Source organism: Danio rerio, chromosome 20 (assembly GCF_052040795.2).
Source record: "Danio rerio strain M-AB ecotype USA chromosome 20, GRCz13ab, whole genome shotgun sequence".
NCBI lineage: Eukaryota > Metazoa > Chordata > Actinopteri > Cypriniformes > Danionidae > Danio > Danio rerio.
The window spans coordinates 47,985,886-48,008,127 of record NC_141040.1 but is presented as its reverse complement, the minus strand read 5'-3'; the positions used below and the strand labels follow the sequence as shown (position 1 = coordinate 48,008,127).

General features: G+C 33.8%; 2 protein-coding genes across 14 annotated transcripts in view; one reads left to right on the top strand and one right to left on the bottom strand.

Annotated features, from left to right (window-relative positions):
* Positions 1–20,863, top strand: part of mark3b (MAP/microtubule affinity-regulating kinase 3b) — a 120,486-nt gene extending 99,623 nt beyond the window's left edge. For 2 of the 13 annotated variants that reach the window (XR_015518024.1, XR_015518023.1), the window contains exons 13-19: positions 2,225–2,436; positions 3,995–4,098; positions 4,823–5,002; positions 7,686–7,955; positions 12,007–12,084; positions 16,345–16,389; positions 18,867–20,863. Coding sequence is in view for 8 of the 13 variants with exons in the window: in XM_087297861.1 (XP_087153987.1) it covers positions 2,225–2,436; positions 3,995–4,098; positions 4,823–5,002; positions 7,686–7,955; positions 10,346–10,372; positions 16,345–16,389; positions 18,867–19,212 (1,184 nt within the window). In the remaining 5 variants the exon portion in view is untranslated. 13 annotated transcript variants of the gene reach the window in all.
* The window catches only part of efr3bb (EFR3 homolog Bb (S. cerevisiae)), a 1,037,141-nt gene that overhangs the window by 96,578 nt on the left and 918,321 nt on the right, over positions 1–22,242 (bottom strand). The gene's annotated exons all lie outside the window — the stretch shown is intronic.

Sequence of the window (22,242 nt, the reverse complement as noted above, 5' to 3'; positions counted from 1 at the left end):
GAAAGAGCCAAACTGCAGTTAAAGTCCACCATTTATTAATTTGGCAAATAATTTGACTACAGATGTCCATGTAGGTTAAACACCATCACTTTCTCCTGTGTGTGTGTGTGTGTGTGTGTGTGTGTGTGTGTGTGTGTTTGTGTGTGTGTGTGTGTGTGTGTGTGTGTGTGTGTGTGTGTGTGTGTGTGTGTGTGTGTGTGTGTGTTTGTGTGTGTGTTTGTTTGTTTGTTTGTTTGTGTTTTGACTCTGAAACTCGCGCGTGCCCATATAGACACTCCCACACCATCTTACTTTAGTTCCTCCGACACTCCCCCCTAAACAGAGCTGGACACGCCTACTTTTCTGACTTTTTCCAAAGTAGAGGTGTGAAAACACCCTGCTGAAACGAGGGGGTTTCATGGCCCTTTAATAGTAGATGACTATTGAATAAGGGTTATGATAATATCTCGTTGCATGAGATCTCACGAGGTCTGATGTTTTTCACGTAATCTCTGCCAATAGTTAAACTATAGAGTAATGCATGATCACAATGGATTTGCTGTGTTTGGATGCTGATGTAGGTTGTCAGGTGAAAAGGGGTATTATTGCACCTCTGGCATCACAAAATCTCAGTATTTGATTTATTTATTTTTTTAATCTTCAACTTTGCTTCCGCTCTACATACTATTACATCCCAATAAAAGTCAAACACCAGAAATACATCTAATAGAATCCAATTTAAAGCTCGAAGAAAGTTGATTTCAGCGCGAGATGAACTGCTTCTCAATGCCTGGGAAAAAAAGATCTTGAGAGGATCTATGAACCAGTTTGTGGCCAAGGTGAATGACAGATAGGGAGTAATGCAGAAGTGGCAGACCTGTATGGTGATTTCAAGCCTGGTCACAGAAATAAAGAGGAACAGGTTAAAATGGCTAGGCCACTTAGACAGATTGCCTGAGCAGAGAGCAGTTAAGAAAGTGTACAAGCTTAAGCCGGAAGGAAGGAGACGTCCTGGAAGGCCACGGAACAGGTGGTTAGACGGTGTATAAGAAGATCTACGTTTCCCAGGAGTGCATGCTTTGAGAAGCAGTTGCATAGGGAAGGCTGGAGGGGAGTGGTTGAAGTGGCCATAGCCGAGCTGAAAGAACACAAGTTGATTCTGAAATGCATCTACTTTTTTTGGATTTTTAATTTTTGGGTGAATTATCCCTTTAAAAATCATTGAACAGAACTGAATTAACATTGAACTGAAATCTAAATTAATAACACTATTGTCTTTTTAGAGCTAAAATTAATTGATTTCATAATTGATTCACTTTTCACAGTAAGTAAATTAAAGGGATTCAACATTGAACTGAATAAAGACACTGCTGTCTTTTGAGAGAAATGCCTGTATCATATTTGATGACATTTGTGTCATTGATTTGGCAGCGTTGGACAGTAAAAGCGTTTCACCGTATTTATGAATGAGTCTTTCAAAAGCACCAGCAGGTCCTTAAAATGTTAATGAAAGTATTTAAGAATCAATTAATGTAATAAAATAGTCAAAATTCCCTCAAATGGTAGTGTTGCCGTGCACAATATTGGAATTTCTCAAATTTATGCAACATCATAAATATCAAATATAGATTTTTGATATCATTTTTCGATAACATAACGGAAATATTGCCACAACATTATGGAGAACATATGAACTGTATCTAAGAAAGAATATATTGCACATTTCAATTACAAATTTATGTAATATTTACAATCATAAATGCAGCAAGGCAAAATACAAATAATGATATTACTTTTGATATGAAGAGTGAAATTGGGAAGCAGTCTAGTCCCTGCTCTTGTATTGTACTGTTTATTACCATGACACTGCCTTTAAAACAATCAGTATTGCATACCTGTCAATTTTTGCTTGGCTTCTCCCATATTTTACCATGTTATCCCACTTTCATCCTGTTTAAGAATTTTTCCTTATTTCTCATATTTTTAATCTTTCTATAAGCTTTGGTCTTATTTAGGCTTGAAAGCGCATTGAAATTAATATTAAAATGGCCGCATTCACTTGCTTTCAATTATTGCTATATGTCGATCATCGGACTTCCTATGCCAGCTCTGAATCCTGAATTTTTACAACCCAATTTTGACTGGTCTGCACTACTGTATAACATGCTATATTAATAAAGATGACTTGACCTAAGGTTTTTATGAGGTGTTTGTCCTTCTAATCTCTATCCCTCTCCATTCACAGCTGGTCCCACCATTCCCTCGGTGGGTTACCCTAAGAGAAGTCAGACCACTTCAGCAGAAAGTGAGCATAAAGAGGAGGGCAGTGCTCAGGCACGCAAGTCCAGCTCATCTGGCAGCCGTGGGATGGCTCCAGCGAGCCCCATGCTGGGCAACGCCAACAATCCCAACAAGGCCGACATTCCTGACCGCAAAAAGAGCGCCGGTGCCCCTGGGGTGAGTTACTGCCACCAAACAGCTTTCAAGAAATTATTGAAGAGAGGTTGAAGCAATGGGGTTATAGTTAAAAGGATATTCATTCCAATTTTTTTTTACTAAAATTAAATATGTAAATATTTACTCATCATTATTCACAATCAAGATACTTGTTTTTATTGAAAATTAATTGCCACGAAAGTAGTCTAAGATCCTGACATGGCATGGAGAAAAAAAAAAATACATTATATATATATATAAGTAATATAAATTTAATAGTTTTAATAACTCATTTCAAATAACTGATTTATTTTATCTTTGACATGATGACAGTAAATAGTATTTTTCAAGACACTTCTATACAGCTTAAATTGACATTTAAAGGCTAAACTAGGTTAATTAGGTTAACTAGGCAGGTTGATGTAATTAGGCAAATTATTTTATAACGATGGTTTGTTCTGTAGACTATAGGAAACTACAGCTTAAAGGGGCTAATAGTTTTGGCCTTAAATTTTTTTTTTTTTAAATAAAACTGCTTTTATTCTAGTTGAAATAAAACAAATAAGACTTTCTACAGAAGAAAAAATATTATCAGACATACTGTGAAAATTTATTTGCTCTGTTAAACATCATTTTGGAAATAAGAAAAAAAAGAAAAAAAATCAAATTGGGGCTTATAATTCTGACTTAAACCATATATATATATATATATATATATATATATATATATATATATATATATATATATATATATATATATATATATATATATATACTATTACATGTCACCCTCAAGTGGTTTCAAACATTTGTGAGTTGAAAATTGGAAACCAATTGAAAGAGTGGGAAGTCAATGAAGTCAAGCCATGAAAAAACGTTTTGTTATTTAAATAAACCTTTAATAAAATGTAATTAAATTAAGTAGGAAAAACATAAAATAATCAAGTGCACTGGCCTTTAAAGCCAGATGTAATATAAGCTTTATCTATAATCATAGTTTGTTAAAATGCAAAAACGTAATTAAATAAGAACAACATCAAATAAAACAAAATAAGAAAAACGACAAATAAAAACGGAAAACATAAAAGAAAAAAAGAAAAACTTAAAATGACTTCCACAGTAGGAAAACTAAATCATTTGAAAGTCAATGGCTTGAAGTCAAGCCATGAAAACAGTGTTATTTGAAATTAAATCATAATAAAGTAAGATTTCACCATCTTAAGGGTATTTTAGCTCCAAAGGCATCATTTCTGATGTTAACTTACTTTTACTTGCTTATCAAAATGAGTATAACTGAAATGAAGGTTAATATTAAACCAATGAAACAAATAATAAAATGAGTGCATAAATCAAAACATAAACATTACAACTAATTCAAAAGACCCATTGATTACAATAGCGTTGTGCTTTGCTACTTTTGATTCAAAAGTCTTTAAAAATGAGTAAATGTGATAATGTGTTAATGGTTGTAATGCGGTTCAAACGCTGGTTTTAATGTCCTTGAACACCAAATTAAACTTTTCCATTATATTTTCATTCATTGCATGACCAATTAAGACACTACAATGTGTTTCTACAGAACAATTCAGTGTCCAGCGGCATGACCAGGAGAAACACGTATGTGTGTAGTGAGAGAAACGCAACCGACCGGCACTCCGTCATCCAGAACGGCAAAGAGAACAGGTGAGTCCCCTCACTTCAGGCCAAAGGCTGTAAATCTGCCTTTTACTTTTGAACATCATCACTGATTTACAGGGGAAGAAACTTACTACAAGGAGCAACGTTTCATCCTCGAATGAGAAACTGTTCAGAAGTTTGTTGAGCTTTGTTTTTTTAAATCAAGTAATTTAAATTAAGCCCAAAGTGTGAGACCCCCCCCCCCCCCCCTTTTTATGCCATGTTTATACCTGGTATTAAGATGCATATTTGTTGATCGAGTCAGAAGTGTATGATGCTAAATAAATACAGATGTAAACAAGATCAAAAATATTTCTGGCCACTTTAGAAGTTGTCAAAAACAACACTATAAAACTACATCAGTGTGAAACGTTACAGGATGTGCTGTTGAAACGCCCTAGGATTTTAAGGCAGATGGTATTTAAACTTCATCTATAATCATAGTTTTTGTTTAAATGCAAAAATTGTACATGTATACAGTTGATGTCAGAATTATTAGCCCCCTTTGTTTATTTTCCCCCAATTTCTGTTAAACGGAAAGAAGATCTCTTCAACACATTTCTAAGCATAATAGTTTTAATAACTAATTTGCCACGATGACAGTACAAAATATTTGTCTAGATATTTTTTAAGATACTAGTATTCAGCTTGGCTAATAATTGTGACTTCAACTGTATACCATATCTGATCCAAACTACTGCTGTGTATTTGCTCGCCTGCCGTTGGCCAGCCTGAGTGAAATGTCAGGATGTGTCAGCACAAGTCCGACAGCGTACGCCGTGGCTCTGGCCAGTTCATCAGCCTCAGTCCGTCTGCGCCACCAAAAGGCCGCATCCCTGTCAGCCTCAGGACACACCTGCCGCGCCACCCTGCCAACCTCAGACGCCAGCGCGGACCTCTTCAGGCCCAAGTAAACCCCAGTTCAGCGTCTGTCTCTAATCTTAGTGTGTCTCTTCCATCGCCCAATTACTCCTGTCTAACGCCCTCTGACCTCCGCTGTCTGCATCTCTGGTTTCCCAACATCCTCGGTTCTTCCCTATAGATGTTACCGGAGGACCGTCGAGGAGTTTACCATTCCTAAGGAGTTCCCGCATCCTCCCATTCAAATCGCTAACTAACTTCCTCGTATCAAACCCACTAATATAGGATTTAGACTTCATTAACCTAGTGATTGACTACTAGCGGATGAACTGTTTAAGTGTTTTGTTGTGTTGGTTTGATTCATATTTTAGGACGTGTAGGATTAAATTATGGTTATGTCAGGATTGTGTTTGTAATTATTGTTTGAAGTACAATAAGTGACTTCAATATGTAACAAGTAACCAGTGGTGTAAAATAACTAATTACAAATACTCAAATGACTGTAGTTTTTGAGTAGTTTTTCTCAGGAATTGGAATTTACTTAGTAGTTTTATAAATGTGTACTTTTACTCTCACTTGAGTACATTTTTAGTGCTATATTGGTACTTTTACTCCTACTTTCCTTCAACTTGCAGTCACTACTTAATTTTTTAAAAATCTGTCCTGTGATTCCTGTCCAGTCAAATCACACAGAAGGTAAATCACATCATAATGAACTACCTCAAGACATGATGATTTATAATTGCAGCAAATTGTTTGGAAGCATTAAAAGTGTCCCAAGAAGATGTTCAAAATCTTTACACGCAAGGACCCAGAGACTGTTTACATGCATGTCACTTATGAGAAGATTACAGATGTTTACTGTATGATGACCGAAATGGCCGTAAACACCCAGCAGGCACAAGACGTCAACATGACGTCAGATTGACGTTGTACTCTAACGTCATTGGGACGTTGCATTTTGTTTGAAAATGAAAATCGGGTTGACGGGTCAGAACTCAACGTCAGGCCAACCTAAATGTCCAACCTGAAACCAACCAAATATCAACGTATAATGATGTTACAGCTTGACCACTATGACGTCAATCAGACGTTGGATTTCGAATGCCATATCTGACGAATAAATGTCAGTATCTGACGTCAATATAACGCTGGTTTAAGATGTTGGCTTGACGTTGGATTTTGATCACTTTCTAACAATCTAAAATTGACCAATTATCAACGTCATTTGACATCCTTATTGGACATCAAAATAATGTTGTCCTTACACACTGACAACTAGACATGAAAATTTTGGTCACCTGTTGTCACAACCTTAGTCTAACCTAATATTAAAGCTTTATGACGTTGTGTGCCTGCTGGACAATAACTTAATGCACTACAGAATGTTACGTTTACACACATCCTCAAATTACATGCAAATGCATCAGCTTTTTACAGAGTAATACTCACTGCTCTTGAGTACTTTGGAAAGGGCTACTTTTTACTCATACTTTGAGTAATATTTACAACAGATACTTTTACTCTACTTGCACTACATTTTTAGGCAAGTATTGGTGCTTTTACTCGAGTATGATTTTTTTTTGTACTCTTTCCACCACTGCAAGTAAAAAAAAAAAAAGTAACAGTAACAACGTTACTGAAATGTTAAATGGTAAAATGTAAAGTTATTTTAATTGACTGGCCTAATTCATGGCCTAATTACATACTGTTCAAGTATTTATCTTATAGATTTTTACTTTTATTTTTGTTTTGTTCTTTAGCAATTGTTTATCTTGTGATTTTTTTTTTTTTTTTTTTTTTTTTTTTTTTTTTTACTATTATTATTTTATTTATTTATTTATTTTTAATATAACTTTTAAAAAATTATATTTACATAGTGCCTAAATATATTTATATTTAGTACCTCATCTGATTTTCACCTAATATTTGTACTAAAGTTTAGTGTGAATTTAGTTTCATTTATATGGTCTGTTATATTATTTGTGAATATTTTGGTTTTACTTTATTATTTTTATTGTATTTCAGCTTTATTTCCATTTCAAAAAATATTAGTTTTAGTCATTCATTTCTCTATTTAGATTTTAGTCCATCAACTTATTTTTCATCTAATATTTGTTTTTAGTTTCAGCGTGACTTAAGTTTTATTTATATGGTATGTTATACTAATTATATTTAGATTTCCCTTTTTTATTTACATTGTGTTTCAGTTTTATTTCGATTACAAAAATAGATTAGATTTAGTCATACATTACTCTATTTAGATTCGAGTCCATCAACTTATTTTTTATCTAAAATTTGTTTTTAATTTCAGTGTGATGGTAGTTTTATGTATATGCTCTGTTATATTATTTATAAATATTTAGATTTGTCTTTTTATTTATTTTGTATTTCAGCTTTATATCGGTCACCAAAAATAAACTAGATTTAGTCATACATTACGGCATCATTTACCCAATAGTTTAGTTTTTTAGTCACACTGTTAACAATTCTTGTAAATTACAGAGTATTTACTGTAATATGAACTGTCGGACAGATATGCAGTATGTTAATGTATTTTAAAGTTGTACTGTGAAAATATACAGTGTAGATAAATAATACTTAAAATACATATACATCAACATTAATACAGTATTTAAGCTGTAAATGATTTATAGTAAGTTACTGGCAAACAGCATCTACAGGAAATTGTTAAAAGTGCATGTTGTGACTTTACCCTCTTTTCTGTTTAGTACGAGCACGGCTCAGACGAGTCAGCGAAACCCTGGTTCCTCCACCCACAGCATTAGCAGTGCGACTCCACCAGACCGCCTGCGTTTCCCTAGAGGAACTCTGAGCCGCAGCACATTCCATGGAGGACAACTGAGAGAGAGACGCACCGCCACATACAATGGACCTCCAGCTTCTCCAACATTATCACACGACGCCACGCCACTGTCACAGTCCCGGAGCCGTGGATCAACAAACCTCTTCACCAAGCTCACATCCAAACTCACACGCAGGTAAAACACACACTTAAACCCTCATTACAGCAGCTATCCCCAAGGAAATCTATTTTCAGAAAAGGAAGGGAAAGTGTTTATTTGCTAGAGCTATGGGGAAAATCATTCCAGAAATTAATTCTGAGATTTTCAAAATGCATCGCTATTCTCTCATGAATCGATTTTGAGCTTGGTTTTTAACAGCAGATGACGCTGTACGCTTTACAAATCACCATGAGCTGTTCAAAACTAGCCTAGATCTCCATCTGCTGTTCAAACCCAGCCTAGAGCGCCCACTGCTGTTCAAAACTAGCCTAGAGCTCATCTGCTGTTCAAACCTAGCCTAGAGCGCCCTCTGCTGTTCAAAACTAGCCTAGATCTCCATCTGCTGTTCAAACCCAGCCTAGAGCGCCCACTGCTGTTCAAAACTAGCCTAGAGCTACATCTGCTGTTCAAACCTAGCCTAGAGCGCCCTCTGCTGTTCAAAACTAGCCTAGATCTCCATCTGCTGTTCAAACCCAGCCTAGAGCGCCCACTGCTGTTCAAAACTAGCCTAGAGCTACATCTGCTGTTCAAACCTAGCCTAGAGCTACATCTGCTGTTCAAACCTAGCCTAGAGCGCCCTCTGCTGTTCAAACCTAACCTAGAGCTACATCTGCTGTTTAAACCTAGCCTAGAGCACCCTCTGCTGTTCAAACCTAGCCTAGAGCGGCCTCTGCTGTTCAAACCTAGCCTAGAGTTCAACAGCTGTTCAAAGTCTGTCTAATTCGCTGTCTGCTGTTCAAAACTAACCTGGAGCGCCATCTGCTGTTCAATAGCCTTGAGCTCCATCTGCTGTTCAATAGCCTAGAGCTCCATCTGCTGTTCAAAATTAGCCTAGAGTACCATTTGCTTTTAAAAATTAGCCTAGAGCACCATTTGCTTTTAAAAATTAGCCTAGAGCACAGTCTGCTGTTCAAAACTCGCTTAAATTGCCATCTGTCATTCAAAACTAGCCTAGAGCGCCATCTGCTGTTTAAAATCTGTCTAATTTGCTGTCTGCTGTTCAAAACTAGCCTAAACCGCAGTCTGCTGTTTAAAGCTAGCCTAGAGCTCCATTGGCTGTTCAAAACTAACCTAGAGCGCCGTCTACTGTTCAAAACTAGCCTCAAACGCCATCTGCTGTTAAAAACTAGCCTAGATCATCGTCTGTTGTTCAAAACAAGCCTAGAGTGCCATCTGCTGTTAATAAACTAGCCTAGAGCACCATCTGCTGTTCTAAACTAAGCTCTGAATCGAATCCAGAGAGAATAACGATGCATTTAGAAAATATCAGGAACATTTTTTTTCACAGTCCTTTATTATTATACAAGTATTAGTGTTGTGCTTGGCATGAAAAAAAATAGTTCTGGAAAAGTAGGGGGGTGTTTTGGTAAAATGCAACCTAAATCAAGAATTCGAGACATTTAAAAAATTCTCTCTAACCTGTATTAAATTGACGAAAGTACAAAAACAAGATTTACACTGACCAAATAAATTGAATTGTTTATTTTGTTGTTTTTACCAAATAAATTGACTGTTTAAAAAAACTAAATTCAAAACAAAAATGTGGATATCTGGCTTTTTTTTTTTTTTTTTTTTTTTTTACTTAAAAAAAAAAAAGCTTTTTTGCCTCACTCCCAACTTTTTTTGGGAGTGTGTTGACCCCATCAAACTTGAAATGTGTTTATATTTTAGGTTGTCAGTGAAAACCCTGTGAATCTTTTTATGTGTACCGTTTAATAAATAAAATAATATTTAAAGAGATTTTACAAATCTCAGATTCTTGATTTTATTGAATTCACAAAACCTCTAGAATTTTCCAGAATCAGGGTTGTATTTACAGATGACGTCAAAATTACTAGCCCTTCTGTGAAATTTGTATTCTTTTTTTAAATATATCTCAAATTAATATTTCCTATAATATATTTTTTTACATTTTTTTTTCAAACAATATTATGGTCAATATTATTAGCCCCTTTAAAAACTTTGTTTTGATAGTCTACAGAACAAACCACTATCATCCAATAACTTTCCTATACCCTCAGTTGTCTAGTTAACATAACCTAGTTAAGCCTTTAAATGTCACTTTAAGCTGAATACTAGTATCGTGAAAAATATCAAGTCAAATATTATTTACTGTCATCATGGCAAAGATAAAATAAATCAGTTATTAGAAATGAGTTATTAAAACTATTATGTTTAATAATGTGTTCTCTCCATTATGCAACAATTGGTAAATATTTTTAGAAGAATTAAAATTTTACAGAAGGGCTAACAATTTCAACTTTACGACAACATCAGATGTTATCAGTGACATTAATTTATTGTTTTCTGACTTTGCATCTGCTCTGGATGTTGAGCCATGCCTCTGTTTTCTGTTTCTTTTGTAGAAATATGTCATTCAGGTTTTCTAAAAGGTAGGACCCTCGACGGGCTGTGTGCAGTTATCTAGCACCCAAATATGCCATTTAACTCTTAACCCTAGTGTGGAGAGGTTTCAGATTAATGGCTTGTCACTCACCTTTGAAACACACACAACTGCTGTCTCTTTATCGCAGTGCGACTGAGCATGCCTGCTGGTTTCTGATGAGCAGACATTACTAATCACACATGCATGTCCCGTCACAGGTTACAGCTGAGCACTGTAGATTCATTAGTTTCTTACAGCTTTAAACATTAGAGCCTTATTTCTCATTCACGTCTTCTATCTGTGCTGAAGAGTGTGTGTGTGTGTATTTTAATCAATAGTTAATCAACTGCAGCTTACAGTAGGGGCATCAATAGTTCAATGAAGGATCCAAACCACTGGATACAAGTCATGTTTTTGTCCTCTCTGTGACAATATGCTACTTAATCTCACATTTCACAGTGAAATCAGTTATATATTGGACTGATATGGTTTGCAGTCTGACATATTTTTATAACTATTAAGCATGTTTTCCTCCACATTTCTCTCTTTTTAGGTCTTTTTTTTTTTAAATAATTTTTGATTAATAAATACAACCTCAAATCAGAAAAAGTTGGGACAGTATTTAAATATGGCCTGCCTGCAGTCCCGACCTGTCTGTTTTCACATCTCTAGTTTGACAAAAGTCAGGAAAGTAGGTAGGGGTGTGAACCTACACTGGTCTCACGGTTTGGTTTGGTTACGATTATCATGCCATCGATTCGGTTCAATTTGGTATCATGGTGCATTGCTTTCCCTACATAATTAGATTTTTTCTTCAAAACACAAGATTTCTTTTTTTATTAAAATATATATATATATATATATATATATATATATATATATATATATATATATATATATATATATATATATATATATATATATATATATATATATATATATATATATTAATTAATTATTTAATATTAATATGTCACTACTTTCTTTTTTATTCGCGTTTCCAAACTTTCCCAACTTTTTCTGATTTAGGGTTGTATAAAATACATTTAAATTGTAATATAATAATCTGATGTAATTTAATTAGTTAAATAATTACAAATATTTAATATATTTAATATATATGAAGAGTTCAGATGCCAAAACCTCTAAGTTTCGTCAGAAATTGTACTCTAAAATTTGCGTTTTTCTCTGCCTCGTTTGTTTATGTTCAGTTATTTCACTTTAAAGGTATTGAAAATAACCTATTCTTTGCACTAAGGGTAAAATTACTGAATATATACACACAACAGCCTGAGAAAAATGCTACTTTTAGATGAAAATTTCAGACGGTTTTTGCATCTAAACTCTTCATATATTTAATATATTTATATTCAGCCTCAACATTTTTCATTTAATGTTTTCTTTCTAAGTGATAAAACTTTTCTGTATTAGAATGTATGTTTGGCAGAACAACATGCTTAATTTGTCATAATATTGTGCTATAATTACCAATGGTCCCATATTTATTTATTTACTTATTTATTTTCTGTTCATTTTAGTGTGAAATATAGCATGGGCCTGCTCCTTGTGAGATTTACTGTATATCCATCAAAAAGTCGTAGAGGAAATCAGTAAATCTCCTGCGATTTGTGTGTAATTCAGGCCACCCTACTGGGCTCTTAATTTAGCAGCTGACAGATGTGGCGATTGAGGGTTCTTTACAGGATTTCTGGAGTTAAGGTACCATGATTGCCTTTTGACAAAGCACCCTTTCCCATTTCAGCCCTCCTGCTCCAGAATCCACCTTTAGAAGTAGCGTTTGCCCGGGATTTTCTGATTCCAGCTCCTCCTTTCTGACCCAGGCGTTATTGTTCCTACAGATGGCAATCCCAGCGCTTTTATTCCCGCTAGTGCTGTTATGACATCAGCATATTACAGTCTGCTTTTCTATGCTTTTTGAACTTTGTCATCCAGAAGTTTGTTTGATTACACTTTATAGTGCTCCTGTTGTGATATATTAGAGTCCTAGTTTTTTTAACTTCAAATATGCCTTTAAACGTGAAAGAGAAATTTGACATTAGCTGATTGAAAACAAATTATTAAATATAAATAATATCATATGTAGGGATGTCCCGATCAGATTTCAGAGAGTCATTTGGTTTCAGTATCTGCTGATACTGAAACCCGATCCAATACTTCTATAATACCTAAAGAGTAAGCAACAGATCCAGGTTGTTCCTTATTTAATTCACCTTATTTTATAAACAAACAGAGCACATCTGTGTGGTAGCTTGAACAATCAAGCAATAAATAAAATAAATAATTCACTTTTGGACATTAGTGCAACAGTAAATAAACAAAATCACCTTAACTCAAAACACTCAGCAGGCAATTTCAAGTTTAAATATCTCACAGTTTGCTTTGGCAATGTTGTCGTCATCAACTTCATAATACCTCCAGACCGCAGACATACTCACGCTTTCCGATTCAAGCTGCTTTTGTGTTCTATTTGCCGGCATTTAACCAATAGAATATATATTCGAGGAGGTAACGTGCGATTCCGATTTAGTCTGAAACCACATGATCGGGCCTAATTTCCGAACACATGATCGGATCTGGACATCCTTAATAATTTTAACAGATTATTATCAAAATTAACTCATTTGAAAAAAAAATCTATTTCTATTTCTGTTCTTTTTTGGGCCATTTCAACCCTTTATTACACACTGCATGAAAGATTTAAAATGGAAATAAAAAACATAATAGGAGCGCCTTAGTGAAAACATTCTTTTCTTTGTCATTAATTTGAGAATTTGTGGTTTATTTTATTTGGAGTATGTCCATGATGGGAGGTTTTTAAAGTTTTTTTTACTCCACAGATGCCATCAGGAGATCTTAAGTTGCATTTAACTCATCATATTGCTTTCAGAATTGTGGAGTGCAGCAGGGAAAAACCGTCACACTGATGTTGATCGTTGTGGATGACATTCCTCTGTACTTTTGACCCATAAGAGCACTTCTGCACACCGTCCCGTACCGTCCTCTGACTGCTCTCTGCCCACTGTGCATGCCCTCTCCTAATCCCTCTTTCAACTCTGTTCTGTACAGTGGATGAGGAATGGCCGCTTATAGCTGGATAGCATTAATGTCATGTAAAGAGGAGAGAATTAGATGTGTCGCACAGTGTTGTAAGAAACGGTGCATGTTATATTTATCAGATGGCTATTTAGAAACAGCCTATTTATGACTGAGAACATCAGAAAATTATTTATTTCTTGCATATCGAAACCAATGTATCAGACACCTGTCAAAAGTTTGGGATCAGTATGAATTTTTTTTTTATAGTTTGCAACTTTAATTATTACGAAATACTAAGAAAATAAATAAGAAAAAAAGATGTGGTGTTTATTTTAATATGCAATAAACATTGTAATAATGGAAAATATGAAAGTTTAAAATAATTTTATTTCTATGTGATTACATTCTCAAATGTAGTTTATTCCTGTAATTCAGAATTCTCAGCATCATTTTGCCCGGGTTTTAATGTCTCTTGATACTTTAGAAATTGCTCAAGAAACTTTTATTATTATTTTTACCCACAATTTGTTATTATAATAAAAAGTGTAAAAATACAGCGATTATTTGAAGTGCTGTCAAAAAAATAACTTTTTGATTTAACAAATTTAATAATCTTTGATTAATTTAGTACAGAATTTTAAAGTTTTATTATCTAATTCCTATGTGAGACCAAATATTTGAATTTTAGTGCATATATGTTATTGAATTTAGCTGAAATATTATTATTATTATTATTATTATTTTATTTATTTTTTTATTACTATTGTTATTATTATTATTGTTGTTGTTGTTATTATTATTATTATTATTATTATTATTATTATTATTATTATTATTATTATTATTATTATTATTATTATTAGTTTGTTTTGTTTTTCAATTGAACCACATGGTTTGGAGTAAGTTTTGCCTGTGAGCACTTTCAGCATCTTTCCAGTGTTATGTCAATAGTGTTGAATTACTATGTTATTTTTTTATTAACAGATCAAAAATTGAGGTTTTCATCTTTAGATTTTCATCTGAAAGTTGCAGGAATATTTGGTGTGTGTGGTTTTGCCATTTTTAAATAGTCTATATCAGAGGTGCCCAAACATTTTCTTATAAAGGGCTAAAAACCAAACTTGATTGAGGGATATAGGATCATATTACGTTAAATTTGCCAAGGGTAGGGCCAGACAGAATCTGCGGACATTTTTTGCGCATTGCATTTGTGCACATAATATTGTAAAAAATCTGCGGATTGACGCAGAATGATTTTGAGTGTATCATAACTAAAAGCTTAATATGTTAAATTGAAAAATTATACATTTTTAACTTTTATTAAATGTTTACTATGCAAATCCTATTAGATCCATTTATTTGGTAAACAAAGCAAGTCTCTTATATAATATATCTACTATATAGCTACTAAAGGACAGAAATTATGACTTTACAAACTGTATTGTATGTAAATCATATCAATGTTTTCATATTAGTCAGTAATATTACTGAAACTAATTTAAAAACTGAATATTAGGGATGTCTCCCTCAAGTCTGACTCATTTGATTTTGAGTATCTGCCCATACCGAAACCCGATCCAATACTTCTGTAATACATAAAAAATCTGTGGATTTCTGCACACAGATTCCGTGTGGGCCTAGCCATGAGTAATTTATTCTCAAATGTTTAAAGATAACTAGAAAATATTGCTTTAAATCAAATTAACGAATGCAGTATAATTCTTTACATTTTATAATGAACGTATTACAGTAAAACATAAACAATCACATTCATAACTCACTGCTGAAAACACTGGTTGACCTGCGCCATCCTGTGCCTTTATTTGCTTGCCGATGTCTTGTGCATTGTCCTCAGTGTCAAGTGACAGTTTTTACACTTTAAAAGTCTGATTCATTTACAATATTTCATTCATCTGTTTAATTTTAGTTGTTTTTTTAGCTCAGCAATAAAATAAATAAATAAAAGGTTAAGTTAAATTCGAAATGACGATCTCTGTCAAAGGCATTTGCCACAACCACCTTCCCTACATTCTCCCTTTCTTTTCAGATGGGATGGTGGGCCAAATCAAAGGTTACCCTGGGCCAACTTTGTCTCGCGGGTCCTACTTTGAACATCTTTGGTCTATATAAGAAGTTTACTATTTTTATTTTTTTAGATTTTATTTATTTTTTTATTTTATGTTTTACAATTAACCTGAAAGAAATATATATATTTTTTTTTATTTAATTAGTTAAATAATTCTAATAATTTTTAGTTTTTTTAACTAAATAAAAAGTATTATTTGTTATAAATAAATAGCACAATTTATTGCAAATTTAAAAAAAAGGAAAATTATTTTTAGTCAGCATTTAATTTGTTATAAACATTAGCTGTATGCTTTTAGTTTCAGCTATCATAACCCATTCCTAATCTCATCTCACTGAAATATTAATTACTATGCTAAAAAGGAAAATAATTAGCATTAAATATTAATTATTAGCAATATTAACTTCGCTGTCTAATTTCTGCCCGCCTTGAAGACTGCTTGAGTCAAACTGGCCCAGCTTACCCCGCTCTGCCCCACATAATTTTCTCTTTTAAGCAAACGCTCATCTTTTATTCATTATGAGAAACCCTTGTCTTTCTTTGCAGACAGAATGAGCTCAGTTTATGTCCTCCGTACTGAATCTATTTAGGACAGGAAGTGAAATCATAGGCTACAGGAAGTCAATCCATGTCCAATCTCTCCACACAGGTCATCTTGAAGTGCATGTCTAATATTCCTCTCCTTTCGCTTACACAGGAAATGATATCCGTCTTTGATATTCTCTCCAGCTTCTTGGTTCAACTATTGTTGTCTTATCTGTCTTTCCTTGATCAGCAAGTCTCAGATTTCCTTGCCTCTAAACTACTTTTCTTCTTTTTCACCCTGGTGTTTAAAGAGTGCCGGCAGAATGCGATAGAAATGGGAGATATGACGACTCAAGGTGAGAACGGGACATCTGCTTTTTACACTTTTGACTTTTCAGTCATCTTTTCTTTGCCTTTTATTCCAGTTTTAGGCCTGATGTTATTCACTAGACTCTATTCAGCATGATTGCTCGATAATTCATCATTAGCCAAAGATGTGTGTCAAATGAAGCAGAAATATCTATTCTGTGAATGAAGATTAAAGCGGTAGATCACCCAAAATAAATGGACATTTCCTCACTATTTAATCACACTCAAGTGGTTCCAAACTTTGAGTTTCTTTCTTCTGTTGAACACAAAAGATGATGTTTTGAAAAATGTTGGAGGGGAAAATGACATTGACATCATATTGTAGGAATAAAACATACTATTGAAAGTCAGTTTTAACATTCTTCAGAATATCTTCCTTTGTGAAGAAAGAAACTCCAGCAAATGAAGGAGTGAATGATGACAGAATGTTAATTTTTTTGGGTGAACTATCCCAGATCCATATTAAAGGCAGCCATTAGTTCTGCTCTGACTCCTTGTGGCAGGAATAAGAAAGTACAACTTAATCATATTATATTTAGTGCTGGGCAAAGATTTATCATGATTTCATTACATGCAAAATAAAACTTTGTTCTGATATTATATTCTATTCTATTATATTATATTATATTATATTATATTCTATTATATTATATTATATTATATTATATTATATTATATTATATTATATTATATTATATTATATTATATTGTTGTGTTATGTTATTTTATTATTATTATATTATGTAATATTATGTTATTATATTATGTTATATATTATATTATATTATATTATATTATATTATATTATATTGTTGTGTTATGTTATTTTATTACTATATTATGTTATTATATTGTATTATGTTATTATATTATATTATACTATGTTATATAATATTATATTGTATTATATTATATTATACTGTTGTGTTATGTTATGTTATGTTATTTTATTATATTATTATATTATGAAATATTATGTTATTATATTATGTTATATTATGATATTACATTATATTATATTGTATTGTATTATATTATATTATATTATATTATATTGTTGTGTTATGTTATGTTATTTTATTATATTATATTATCATTATATTATATTATATTATTATAGTATATTATGTTATATTATTATATTATATTATTATATCATATTATGTTATATTATTATATTATGTTATTATATTATATTATATTATATTATTATTATATTATGTTATATTATATGATATTATATTATTTTTTATTATATTACATTATTAAATTAATATTATTATATTATCAACCTTATCTATGCTTGCAATTTCTTTGATTCACTGCGCTACAAAAATATCCCAGTCAATCTAAATTAAAATCTGATATGTTCATACATAAAAACAAAACTATACAAAAAATTGTTCCATAGATGCCTGTGTTTACGGTGTACAGGTTTACAATACGATACAATACAATATATTTATAAAGCACATTTAAAAACAACCACGGTTGACCAAAGTGCTATACATAGGAGAACTAAAGACAGAGAAGCAGAATATTTAAAAAAACATTGATAACTAAAAGCAATAAAACAGTGATCAAGGAGTATTTAAAGCGAGAGAAAATAGATAGGTCTTCAAAACAGACCTGAACACAGAAATGGAAAGGGAAAGTCTAATCTGAATTGGTAGACTGTTCCTGAGATTAGGACCAGTTACAGTAAACACTCGATCACCTTGTATTGAAAGACATGCTATGGGCACGGTGAGTAAATTGAGATCATAAGATCTCAATGATCAAGAGGGTATACAGACAAAGCAAGTCAGTAAGGTACTGAGGAGCAAGATTATAGACGGCTTTGAAAACGAATAATAATATTTTAAAATCAATTCTCTATAAATGGGTAACCAGTGAAGTGCAGCTAAAACTGGAGTTACCGACTCATACCTGCGGGTGCCAGTAAGTAGTCTAGCAGCCGAATTCTTACCAGCTGCAGATGAGAGAGAAGACTGAGAGATGCCAAAACAGAGAGAGTTACAGTATTCTTGATGTGTTGTTATAAAGGCATGAAGCACCGTTTGAAAATTTCTCGCAGATATAAATGGCTTGACTTAAGACAGTTGCCTGAGGTGTACCTAATAAAGTGGCCGGTGAGTGTAACTGTAGGTTAGCTGTTTATACATAATAACTGTTAAAAGCTATTAGTTACTAGTTAGTTAGATAAAGTTATGGATAACTGATAACCGTAATGTTTCTGAATTTGATTGTAATGCAGTTATGTGATATTTACACATAATATTTATGTGATATTATGTGCACCTTTTTGTAAAGCAATAATTATTATGAAAAGCGCTATGCAAATAAACTTAAGTTGAATATAGTGTAGACTTGTGTACATTTCTGGCCTTCATGATGACATTAGCATTGAACACAGAAACCAAACAAAGCCTGTCTCTCTTACCTTTCTCTCTCTCTCTTTCAGTCGTAATGTGTCAGGGGATCAGAAAGAGGAACATAAAGACGCCAAACCCCGCTCGCTCCGCTTCACCTGGAGCATGAAGACCACCTCGTCCATGGAGCCCACAGAAATGATGCGCGAGATCCGCAAAGTCCTGGACGCCAACAACTGCGACTACGAGCAGCGCGAGCGATTCCTGCTGCTCTGCGTCCACGGCGACGGCCACGCCGAGAGTTTGGTCCAATGGGAGATGGAGGTGTGCAAACTGCCCCGCCTCTCGCTAAACGGCGTGCGCTTCAAGCGGATATCAGGAACATCCATCGCTTTCAAAAACATCGCATCCAAAATTGCCAACGAACTGAAGCTGTAAGGAAAAAACAAAACATAAAATGAAAATGTGAAAGCAGCAAAAATGAACTAAGGCACAAAACTAGAGTAATCAAGCTGTACATTCTTTTTCAACAAGTAGCAGATACAAGGAGCGTTTTCCTCAAACACTTACAAAGTATGTACTGAAAATATTGTATAGAATCATGCCTTAGGCAATAATTTCCTGCATCTTTGACGCATTATTAATATTGTTGTTATTGTTATTATTATTATTATTATTGTGGGATGGATTCAAACTGTAGGAAAACAAAAGACGCTTTCGTTTCTTCATTTTTATTAAGATTTTGGTTTTCGTTTATGCACTACTGCATTAGAGATGCCCTGTGGGGCCAAAAATGACTGAAAGCGTGTATTTTAACCAGACGATTAATCGCTCCAGTATCAGTCCAGCTCTATCCCAATGCCAAAACTAATCTGATTTAGGGACAGGACATTAATTTGCACATTTTCCCCAATAAAGGACCACATATTGTTACACTTCATCCCATGCTTTTTCAGTTCTCTTTTGACCCCCAGTCCCACGTCAGAATATTCCCATTTTTTGTTTTATAGATGGGATCAGCTTAATGTCAGGAACATTAAATAGACAGTTCAGCCTAACAAAATGAAAAATTGCTGTAAGTTACTCGCCCTCAGGCTATCCAATATGGAGAATCCCTCAAAAATTAAATGTTTGCCTTCATTTTGTTTAAATACTGTATAAATGGAAGATATTTGGATGAATGTCTGTATCCAAACAGATCTCATCACCCATTTATTATACCTTTAAAGACCTTGTTTAGCCTAAAACATGGCTTTGGTGATTCATACAAAAATCAAATCGTCAGAAAAATTCAATCCTCCTATCTCAATCGCAAGAAACTGCTTATTATTTACTTTATAATTACCTTAAATCAACAACTTCTGCAAATGGTCTGTTCACAAATTGTGAAACTGCTGTAAATAATGTTCAGTTTCTTGTACAGATTCTTTTATGGCTACAGAGTGCCATCAGGAAAAATGTAGTAATTTCGTTATGTCTTTGTGTTTTTTGATCCAGTAGCCAATGACTTGTATTTTATGAATCACAAAGGATCCCTATGTCAACTAGTCATCAACTACTAAAGAGAAAAGGTCACCCTGAGGGCGAGTAAATTAGCAGCAACTGTTCTTTTTTTTTTAAGTGAACCGTCTCTTGAAGAACGAGTTGAGATGTTTTCCTTTGTGCTCCATTGAAGTATTTAGTTTAAATCCTTGAAAAGTATTTTTTTAAGCTTCTGAGATGACGAAATGCTCTTGAAATGTCTGTGCTTTGGCTCCGGCTCTCAGGGCGCACCATACAGTCGCACATGCTGAGTCATTCTGGGACACACAGTTCACTTCAGAACTTCAACTCGCCATTTCTGGCCTTCAGTATTCACTCCCATCCCAAAACCATTGGCACTGTTGTTATTATTATTATAATTTTGATTTAATGTTTCTGTTTGCTTTTTTTTTTGGAATGTAAATAATGTACCTTAGTTTTGCAGCAATGACATTGATATATGTTTTTTTTTTTTCTAAGTCTGGCTGAGAGTCGGAACCTATGGAAATTAATGTAACTCATCACAGAATAAGGTTAATCAGTGTCTCCATTAAAACAACTGAAAATCTGTGCTTTGCAGAGTGGCTTTTGTCTGTCGGGTTTCACAAGGCTCGGTTCATATTTCTTAGATATACGTGATCACAGGTCAAACATTTATATTTTATTAAGTATAAGTTCTCTGTTTTTCATACCATCACATCTTCAGGATGATATATAATATTTACATAATACAAAGTTACATAATATATGCATGTGTACTTTGTATATTTATATACACACACATTCTTTTCGGCTTAGTCCCTTTATTAATCCGGGGTCGCCACAGTGGAATGAACTGCCAACTTATCCAGCATATGTTTTACTCAGCGGATGCCCTTCCAACTGCAAGCCATCTCTGGGAAACATCCATATACACTCATTCACTATGGACAATTTAGCCTACCCAATTCACCTATACCACATGTCTTTGGACTGTGGGGAAACCGGAGCACCCAGAGGAAACGCACGCGAACACAGGGAGAACATGCAAACTCCCCACAGAAATGTCAACTGACCCAGCTGAGGCTCGAACCAGCGACCTTCTTGCTGTGAAGCGACAGCACTACCTACTGCGCCACCGCGTCGCCCTATACACATACAATGCAAAAACATACAAACTATTTATCTATCTATCTATCTGTCTATCTATCTATCTATCTATCATCTATCTGTCTGTCTGTCTGTCTATCTGTCTGTCTGTCTATATAACAGTTCTGTCTGGTTCTCGAATCTGATTAGCTGATAGCTGTGCAATATTCTGCAATAACAGCACTCATACAGCCACCTCACTCCGCCCACATAGAGTGACCGCAAATCAATAAACTCACTACAGTTTGACAAATATTGCAGCTGTTGGAAAACATAATGTGCTTATAAGGCTTTTTGAGGTGAGAATGTAGCTGTTCAGATAGCATCTATGCAGTTTTTTTTATAAGGATAGTGCCTATTTTAAAGATTTATCATTTTAAAGGTACAGCGCATCGGCATCCGTTAGCCTGTCATACTGAGCAGAGCAAAGACTGTTGACGTTTTGCTACAAAATGGTGACAGAGACCACATATTAAGCCCTAAGAGGAGGAAAAACTCAATCTAATTTCTAACTACAGCTGATGAAATCAAACTGATAAGCAACATTCTAATTCAATCTCTCTCCCTTTTGTATGTTGTAGTGCTGTATTTATACTATAGTCTGGTAGTGTTTGCTTTGCTTTGAATTTTTGGGGGGTTAATTATTGTGATATCCTGATTGCAACAGAGAAATATTGGGAAATCTCTATAGACTGATGGCATTTCATGCTGTTCAGCATTATAATCTTAACATGTCAGCAAAATCACCTGTTTTCTCATCATTTTAGACATTACGCTAGAGCATCATTCAAATACTAGCTCTAAAGTGACGTTTGTGAA